The 9,637-nt window shown below is 41.2% G+C and overlaps 2 protein-coding genes across 2 annotated transcripts; one reads left to right on the forward strand and one right to left on the reverse strand.

Moving 5' to 3' along the window:
• Positions 1 to 5,985: 5,985 nt before the first annotated feature.
• LOC108057579 (uncharacterized) lies at positions 5,986 to 7,082 on the forward strand. The gene has a single exon (XM_017141931.3). The coding sequence runs from the start codon at positions 6,095 to 6,097 to the stop codon at positions 6,977 to 6,979; it is 885 nt and encodes a 294-aa protein (XP_016997420.2). The 5' UTR covers positions 5,986 to 6,094; the 3' UTR covers positions 6,980 to 7,082.
• On the reverse strand, positions 7,080 to 9,595 carry LOC108057494 (BRCA1-associated protein). Its single transcript, XM_017141807.3, has 6 exons — positions 9,501 to 9,595; positions 9,218 to 9,271; positions 8,776 to 9,151; positions 8,543 to 8,713; positions 7,684 to 8,475; positions 7,080 to 7,627 (listed from the first exon to the last, which is right to left on the reverse strand). The coding sequence occupies exons 1-6, from the start codon at positions 9,514 to 9,516 to the stop codon at positions 7,333 to 7,335; spliced, it is 1,704 nt and encodes a 567-aa protein (XP_016997296.3). The 5' UTR covers positions 9,517 to 9,595; the 3' UTR covers positions 7,080 to 7,332.
• Positions 9,596 to 9,637: the final 42 nt, after the last annotated feature.

The raw sequence follows: 9,637 nt of genomic DNA on the forward strand, positions 1-9,637 counted from the left end.
TCCCTCAATTCGAAATGGCTGGCTACGCTCTGATGGCGAATAGTGATTGATGACTGATTGAGTCTTGAAATTTTCGGCTGATCGGCGAGGAGATTAATGAGAATGATTCATTTGACTTGATTCGCATTGAGTTCCTTTCAACATGCTTTGCATATGCGGGTATTTTATACCTAATATAAAACTAGTTCATCCAACGCCGTTAAAAATTTAAGTCTTCTTCAGCAGTCACGATTTGCAACTTCAAATCGGCAATGTACTTAAGAATCTTCTTGGATGAATGAATGATGGAAGCTGATGGATTTATAGAGATTCAAAGACCTTTGACGGATTAGTAAACCGATAGTTTTTTATGGAAGTCAAAGGAACTTCAAAGTTTCATCCAGTCCATGAATATCTCCGGAGTGTATATATATAAATATCAGACAAAAACGAATTTCATAGCTAATTAATAAAACAATAAATTTAAAAGTCCCACACAAAAACCAGTTTAAGTTGTTAACAGGTGCTTTTTTCATTATTATATTTTCTCTCTTTATTTATTTATCTTTTTTTTCGCCTTCGTCTTTGCTGAGCACAGCGTTTGAATGGAATTATAAATAGCAGCAAATTTGTGTTAAACACACAAAAAAGTAAAATGCTTTTTATGATCTTTTTATGCCGCAAATAAATAAGAAATAAAATCTCCTAAGTAGCTCATAAAAATTGGCCAGACAAAGGGGATTGTTGGATTGTTCAATAGACACCCACAAAGAGTTAAGGAAACGACAATGAAGTTGATAGAGATATAAACGCCCTAAAAGGATTTCTTCCAATTGTGTTTTTGTCAACAAAGATCGTTGTCTTTTGCCGAGGATTGTGCGAATATTCGGCACGATCCTTTGGCGAATGAGAGAAAAAAGGACGCCCTTGAAGATACAAGGATACAAGGATCGCTGACAATAAACCAACAAATCATCAAAGCAGAATTGGCAAACACACCGCAAAGGACAAAGGCGCGGCACAAAGGGATTGCCGATCGATAATCGATCATTTGGCAGTTGTGCAAAATGCAAAACAAAGGCCACAATGCAAAAATGAGGCGAAAGGGGAAACTTTTTAGCACATCTCGAACCCTTCGCTTCGAGGGCTCTGCAACCCAATGTTTGCCAATAATTTAATTGATAAATGATTTGATTTCTGCCAGCGATCGTCATCGATCATAGACGCATTCACGCATTGAAGTTTCTCCATTCGAGCCCTGTCTACTCGCGATTAGCATATCAATGCGCATTATTATAGCATGCACTAATGATCATGGGATTGTAGTTTGGTGGTTATTGTCCCGCTACCCGATCTTCAGCTTCGGGTTCCTTTTTTCTTGGGCCTGGGATGTCTTGTCTCTGGGTGCTGAAATCATCACGATTCCGTCCGTTGTGCGACTCATCAGGCTTTGTTATGCTAACTATGAGAAAAAATGTGGCCGAGGATCTTCTCTGCGGGTCCTGACGGCGTCCTTGGGCCTGGGACTGTCACTTTTACTTGCAGCTTGATCGATATGATAATTAGAATGCAGTGCCTGAGGCCAGCAGGGAACTCTTCCTTGAGAGTGGCATCTGTCTGAGAGATATGTGATGTGAGATCCTCAGCAAGGTCATTGAAAAAACGTGGATAGAATTTTAAGTTTAATTTAAGATCATATTTTATCACAGTTTTTCTCAAATATATTTTGTTTACATTTTTTCTTATTGAAGTTGGTTTTAAAAAACCCAAACATTTTCGTTTTTATTTATTTAGTTTGTAATAGGAATTTAAGGACAATGCTAACAACCTTTAAGTAATGCCTTACAAGCTCAGAGACTTCTGAAATTATTTTGAATTTATATTTATGTTATTTATAAAATCTGTATTAAAACAATTCATCTAACAACACAAAGATTTCACTCTTAAATTCCTAACCCAAGGTTATTGGCATTTCAGCTTCCCTTTTCACTTTTCTCCCAGTGCAATACAATCCATTTATCAGTTTTGAGGGAAGGGCATTATGCAAACGACTTGCATTTGAATATTGTCTATGCGTTTTCAATGCCAAGAGATCATTTCGGTGCTGCAGAGAGGCGTCATCAAAGCCATCAATAGATTTATGGTTTCTAAACTCAGACCCGAAATCAAAACACACAAGCAGGCAGTTCAGTTTGGCTAGGGAGGGAGATAGATAGGATCCGACCATCCAGGGGTTGCACACAAAACATCCGGGGATCGCCGACAGAAGAAAAAACCTTTCACCCCAGCAAAAGGTCCTCTTCTTAGCATAAGAAAGGGATCCTTTCTCTAGCGCAACCCGTTCGCGAATGGCATTTAGTCGGTTCGCCATTCAGCAATTCTTTTGGATAAACTATTTATGAAATTATTAGACAATGCACACAATATGCGGATACACTCCACCGATTAGCCCGGGGCTCGAACGAATAAGATCGAAGAGGAGTGGAAGGTGTGTATGTTTTTCCCATAACTTCTTGTTCCTGTGGCATTTGCATTTTGGCCTTTTTTCTCCTCGCTCCTCGACAAAATATAGCTTTGTGCTCCGCCGTATTGTTCGATTCTAATAAGGTGCGATATTGTGAAATTTGATGCGATTTTCGTTAGCTATTCTTATATCCATATTTGCACCCTTTGGCTGATTTCACATTATATTCGCACACTAGAATTGGAGGGCACACTCTGCGCTATTGTTGAGGTTTCTGGGCCCGTGTTTGGATTGATTTCCCTTTATCATTTCGATTGGTTTGTAATTGATACTTAAGCGAGTATAGGCATATTGCAAAAAAGGATTTGAAGCACTTTAATTAAACGTTTCGATTGCAGATTTTGCTAGTAAATCGTTGAGGATTAAGAGTTTGATGAATATTTGCATTTTACTTGTAATATCATATGTCTGAAGTTGATTTATGAATTTAAGGGAGATTTCTATTAAAAACTAGTTTTATAACCCTCCAGATACTTAGACTCCTGTCTTCTTTTATCTGAGAATAGCAGATGTTTGATGAAGGATAACTTTACTTTCACAGATTGTAATTTCTACTTCCCTGTGTCTTCATCTTTTTTTTAAACAAAACTAAATAGATTGGCTAAAATTATTTAAGTTTTAGTGTAAATTTATGTTATGGGAATTTTTTTTTTTTTTTTTATTTTAACATTTTTTAAAAATCGTTGTTAACAGCATTTTAATCACTTTTACATTTTTCCCATGAGTCCATGATTTCTTTTAGAACTCAATCAAAAAGTTTCTCCCAGGATTACTTTTTTTCAAAAAGGCTTTTTAAACACTTAACAATGTTTACAATTGCTCAACAAAACCCCAGATTTTTTGCTTACACCCATCACTTACAATTTACAATTCCAATCCTTGACATCCAACACGTGTTAAATTTCGTACAAAAAACTTTATTCAAAAGACAAAAAACGAAAATTAACTGCGTAATTGAAAGAAGTGAATCAGGAAACCGGATTTTACCCTGAAATGGCGCAACAACAAAAATTTAATTAACATTTTCGCACCGCCTATCAAAGATAAAAAAACAGCTTGAAAAAAGTACCCAAAAAAAAGGATAAAAAACTACAGTAACAAGACTTTAGTAGACGATCCTTTTCACCGAAACGAAGAAAAAAACTTGTCACACGGGATTTCAATATTCAAAATAGGAGAGAAGAAAAAAACGCGGCAAAAAAGCAGAACTCCGTCCAATTATAAACGACTTTTTTCGGTAGTCAAGCATAAAAAATTAGGGAATCGGAAAAAAATGGGTTAAAAAACTGATGAGCCCAACAATAAGGGCTGCAAGGATGAGCATGCATCCTGATGATTTTTTTTCTTCCCCGCGTTTTTTGGTGCGGACACAAAAAATCACCCAAAAAAGTATGCAATGGGCGGCATTTGGTTACCTAATTTGAATATTTGGCGCTGGAAATTTTCTCACGATTTTTTTGTTCTCCCTGCGAGGCTACCCACAAGGCTCAAGACACATTGGGCTCAGGGTGACGATCAAGGATAAAGGACTCGGCGCAAAGACGCAGACGGCAGAAGACAAGGAGTGGAAAAAAAATCCGGATTTTTTGCCTCATTTCCATGCGGAAGCGATTCCTTGCCGAACCACCAAGGGTGCGAGGACAAAAGGACGAAAGGATGCCTTAATTTATGCACAACACGTCCGCGGATCGGACGCCAGCCGTTGTCCTCAAAGGGTTGAATCCTTGATCCTGTCCCGGGACATAGCCTCGCATTTGCATACGTGATCAAGGAAAAGGGTGTGTCGCAGGACAGGGTCAAACATCATTTTTCATTTATCCTCCGCAAAAAAATCGAGCTAGAATTGAAAAAACGCTGTTTTTTCGAATAGAAAAATACGCAAATTATTTAAATTTGATTTTTTTCGGGAATTTTTGTTAATGCGCAGGATCTAAATCTAAACCGTCAGCATCCTCAAGAAACTGGGTCACTTTTCTATGCAAACAGATTGCTGAGGGACAGGAAACCACCCTAAGATCCGGTCTTGCATCCTAGCACATCCTTTTGATCAGGATGCTTTTCTTTCGGTTATTTGTTTATCTATTTTACATACTCCGGCTTTGTATCCGCCCATTTGTACTGCCTCGGGAAAGATTCTAAATCAATATTTGCTCATTAGTCTCATTCAATAATTTTAATTATAATAATTTGCATTTGTTCTCGATGGCAAAAAGAAAAATTGATCAAGCAGCTGTACAAACTTTAAGGGGTTAAGAAATCTTCTGGTTTATAAAATATGACATTTAAGATATCTTCCCATTATTAATAAATTTTTTATATTATTGTTACATTTTGCGAAATACCAAAAAAGTGGTCTGATGCAAGATAAAAATGTTTTTGAAATCACTTAAAAATCACATGGAAATAAAATGAACTAACCCGCCAAAAATTCCAAGCTCATCGCTGAAAATTAATCAAATTATACCCTATCACCAGATAAGCGAAATAATATCCATCAAATTCTTTAAGATGTATACAAAACCGAAAATTATGCAAAATTTATTCAGACGCTCAAATAAAAATTTTGCAGACTCAAGCAACTTTTTTGTTTTGTCAAAAATGAGCTTTGTTTTGCGTGAAATTAATTAAGTTACTTAATTATAGGTACAAGATGGTCAAAGATCGATTCCTCCCTTACCTTTCCCATTTCCTCTTCATCATCAAACAGGTCGACTTGTGCCAAAACTCATTTTTCGAAAGCTTCACCTGTGTCCATTAGTGGGAGTTGTGTATGGAGATCACTTTGGCCAACCGCCAATGTGAATACCCTGGAAATTATAACAACAAATCAAATAGCCAAATATTTTGCCATAGGGTATCGATCAATGCATAATAGCAGACTTTTTGGCAAGGTAAATTTGTGTTAGAAGAGACATAATGATTGATCGTGTGCCAATTGTAGACGAACAAAAGCCGAAACGTTTGAGGAAAGCGGGGTCTCTTGGGGAGACCATTAAGAAATTTTATTTATTTTTTTGCTGCCTTCGCTCGCCGCCAAATAAATTTAATTTTTATTTACGTTCTTTATTTGTTGTTGCTGTGGGCACGCAATTTAAGTGAAGATTCGGTTTCTAGTCAAACCGGTTCGTATTCGATTGCTTTTTTTTGAGAATTTTGTAATTCTTTTTACTGATAAATTCTACTTTGGATCGGGCAGTGGGGTGTGCATAGAATCTATGTATATTATAGATCGAATTTTTAATATTTTCATTAATAATACCTCTTTAAAGAAGTTTTTAAAACTTTTTAATAAATTACTTGTTCTTAGATCTCAGTAAACTGTTACAAACTTCAGAAGAGAAGAGGATATATAGAATATAATATATACTATATATACTACTATACTATACATAGAATTTTTAATATTTTTATGAATAATACCTTTTTAAAGAACTATTTCCCATTTTTGTTTAATGAATCACTTTTTTAAAGATCTCAGTAAACTGTTATAAACTTCAGTAGAGGATAAAGAAAATCCAAAGTAAATCTTAACCCAACAAATATACAACTATTTTCTTATGAAGTGAATTATACCTAGTTAAATCCTTAAATATGTTGTCTGGCTGCCCCGATGAGCTGCCCAATCCGCACAAGAACTGTCTGCACGAGATGCTGCAGGCGCTGATCTGCAACGACAACGATGTGAAGCGATTGAACACGGAACTGCGGAACCTTCAGCTGGAGTTGCAGGCGGAACTGGAGAAGATCAACAAGGCGAACCAGAAGTGCGGTCACGAGAAGAAAGGCAAGGTGGTGTGCGAGAGCATGGAGGACATGACCAAGTTCGCCCAGCGTATTAACAGCCTGGACGAGGTGAAAGCCCATTTCACCAAGCGGAGTGAGGAGATCCGAAAGCGCCGGGACAACATCATCGTCTATGCCCGCCAGTGCCTGTATGCCTACAACGAGGAGAAGTGCAAGTTCAAGTCATTCCACGAGAACACGGTGGACTACATAAAGCGCACGGCGACCCTTTCCCAGGATGCCGAGGTGATTCGGGGCTGCGAGAAGGATATTTGCGAGCTCCACAAGCGGTTCGTTCGGGAGGTGGCCAAGCTGAAGACTTGCGAGGCGGAGCTTTTGCCCTTCTTCAAGCTGCTCAAAGAATCGGATCCGAAGGCCTACTGCGAGTGCTGCTGCTTCAAGGGCTACGATTGGATGCCGCAGGGCAAGAACCTGGAGTCCGTGGACGCGATGGCCGGCGTGATCAAGGAGCAAATGGGCGATGTCCTTCGCAGGGCCTTCGCACAGCTGCACTTGCATTCGCCGCAGGATCCGCGTGCCTTCATTGCCGCCTATCTGATGAACCTCGATCGCAACGAACAGGATATGAAGGAGAAGCTCAATATCTTTCACGCCGATCCTGCTGACAAAGTCCAGGAGCTCTCGGATCCTACATACCAATGCGATAATTGTACCCCACCTCCACCTAAATAGGTGCCTTATTGGGTTATTCTTTTAGTTAACGTGACTATGATTGCATTTACCTCGAAAAATACCAAAAATTAATAATAATAAACTAACAAATCCTGGCTGATTCCTTCACAAACTTTTAATTAATTTTAAATAAAAACGCAATACATTTCAGATATATGATTTTGGCTTAAAAGTAATAGTACACGTACACTAGGTATATTTAATCCTTGGGTTTTTGCTTTACAAAGGAAATCACATTTAGAGCTGTTATTAATCTTATATATTCGGTTTGCATGGCCTTTTAAGATCGGTTAAACAATGCAGCTCGAATCCAAATACATTTATGTGTGAATGGTATATGGGGTATTTAGAATTTACTTCTTGCGGCGATTACCGCGCCTGGCGTTCGGCTCAGGCTCCTTTTCGCCAATTCCAGTGATGGAGGCGCCAGCCAGCTCCGAGTTGGCCATCTTCTGCTGATTGTCCAGAAAGAACATGACGTCGCGCAGCTGCTCCTTTAGGTCGGTGACCTCGGCGTCGTGATTGTGCTTGAACTCGTTGTACTGCTGCTCCAAGATCTTGTATTTGCCGTGCCAGGAGCTCTGATTGGTCTGCAGTGCTTTGGACAACTCACGCTCCTCGTTTAGTTGCTTCTGCACCTCCTTTAGCCTGAATGAGTAATGGTTTATATTAGCTACTCTTTAAGTGACATTCCATTTACTTACTTGGTTGAATGCTGGGCCAGTTTGCGCTCCAGGTTAACCTTCTCCTTCTGCATGGTCTGCTGCAGCTGTTGCAGTTCGGTGACCTCTGTCTTCGCCTCGCTGGCGTTCGCCTTGAAGCTCTGCCACTCCTGCTCCAGCCTCTCCATCCGCTCCTCGTAGTACTTACGCTGTGTGTCCAGCTGCGAGGTTAGCAGGTAAGTGAATTCCATCTGCATGGAGTCGATCTTCTCCTCGCGTTCGTCTTTCTCCGTTTGGGAGGCCACCAGCTTGCCGTCGGATTTGTTCTGAAACAGGCGGTGCACAAAGTTGTCGCCGGCATAGTCCCAAACACTCGAGGTGCCCAACTGCATGGCGAAGGTGTGATTGGTGGCCCGGTAGTGGGCGGCAGCATGTCCCCCCTGGTAGCGTCCGCAACCTACGTGTCCGCAGATCAGGCAGATCCACAGCGAATCGGTGCCCTCGCACTCCATGCAAACGGAATCTTCCACCAGCTCGGGGGTCTGCACATGGCGGCAGACGGGACAGGTGGAGTCGCCCCACTTCATCAAGCAGCTGGCGTGAAAGGCGTGGTTGCACAAGATGGTCAGCACTCCATCCACACTCTCGTCCATGCGCTCCAGGCAAACTGGACAGGTGGGCAGCTCGGTGTGTCCCATTGGAGGTCCTCCATGTTCGCTTCTCTCCACCGCCGAGACCCAAACCGCATGGCAAAGCGAATCGGGCTCCAAGGAGTTATAAGCAATGCCATTGTAGGACTTGTAGAACTCCAGAGCTGATTCGTTCGATCGAAATCTAAAAGAAGTGGAAAGTAAAATGGTTTAATTTAATATCTCTAGTTTCTAGGGACGCAGTAACCTACTCCAGCAGCACCATGAACTGATTGGGACTGCCATCGCGGACAATCTGGACATGCTTGATCTCCGCGTGACAGGGAGCAATGAAGTTGAGTAGATCATGGCAGTTTAGAGTGGCTGGCACGGCCAGCAGGCAGAGCTGGTTGGATGGAGCCTCCTTGATGGCCTTGCGTTCGCTAAGGAATAAGAATATCAATCATTATATTGGATAGTTTAAGGATACACAAGCAAAACCCACTTCTTCTTGTAGAGATGGATGAGACCCTTGGTCACCTCGACGATGGGATTGCCGGAGAAGTAGCCAATTTCCTGGGGAAACTTGGAGGCGGTGGCCTGCGGACCGCCCGTCTGGGTTTCATCGCCGCTCCGGGGAGTCGTCTCCCGGGAACTGCCCGCCGTGGGGCTGTTCACGTGCTGCAGGGCCGCCGCCCAGTTCATCTTGCTGCCCTCCGTGGCCTCCTGATCCTTCGGAGCACTCAGTTCCCGCGTCCAACGCTGGTTGGTGTACGTTTCGATGGTGATGTCGCGCGACTGTCGAAGTCCGCGGTCGCGTTCCCGCTCCTTGAGCACTCGGGGATTGGTGGGATGTTCGGCGGACACGGCTCCCTCGGAATCTATTAAAAATAATTCTGTTGAAATCCATCTTCTTTGTCTGCTGCACTTTTTATTCCAGATTTTACCTGCACTGGGCTCCAAATCCGTTTCGATCTTGATCACACACAACGAAATGTTTTCTAGCATTACACAGGCATAATTTGGTTAAGTTTTCATATCAAAAATGCTACCTAAAAGCGTTTAAAATGTAATTTTCAGTGTTTTTTGTTTTGTGTGGGTGATGAGTTTGTTGTTTTCCTAGGTGAACTGGTTCGCTCGGAGCGTTAACCTATCGAGAATCGCCCGCGGAACTAGTTAAGCTAAACAATCGCCTATCGATAACGCTTACCAACACTGATTGTAACGTACCAGGATTTAAATCCATCGGAATTCAAAAATTCAAATTGTATTTCCGGTTTACAAGAGCAGCATTGAAAAACTTTAAGATTTTCTGTGACAATAGAAGAAAGGAATAGTTTTTTGGTTTTAAAAAAAGGGGGAGGAAA

Source organism: Drosophila takahashii, chromosome 3R (assembly GCF_030179915.1).
Source record: "Drosophila takahashii strain IR98-3 E-12201 chromosome 3R, DtakHiC1v2, whole genome shotgun sequence".
NCBI lineage: Eukaryota > Metazoa > Arthropoda > Insecta > Diptera > Drosophilidae > Drosophila > Drosophila takahashii.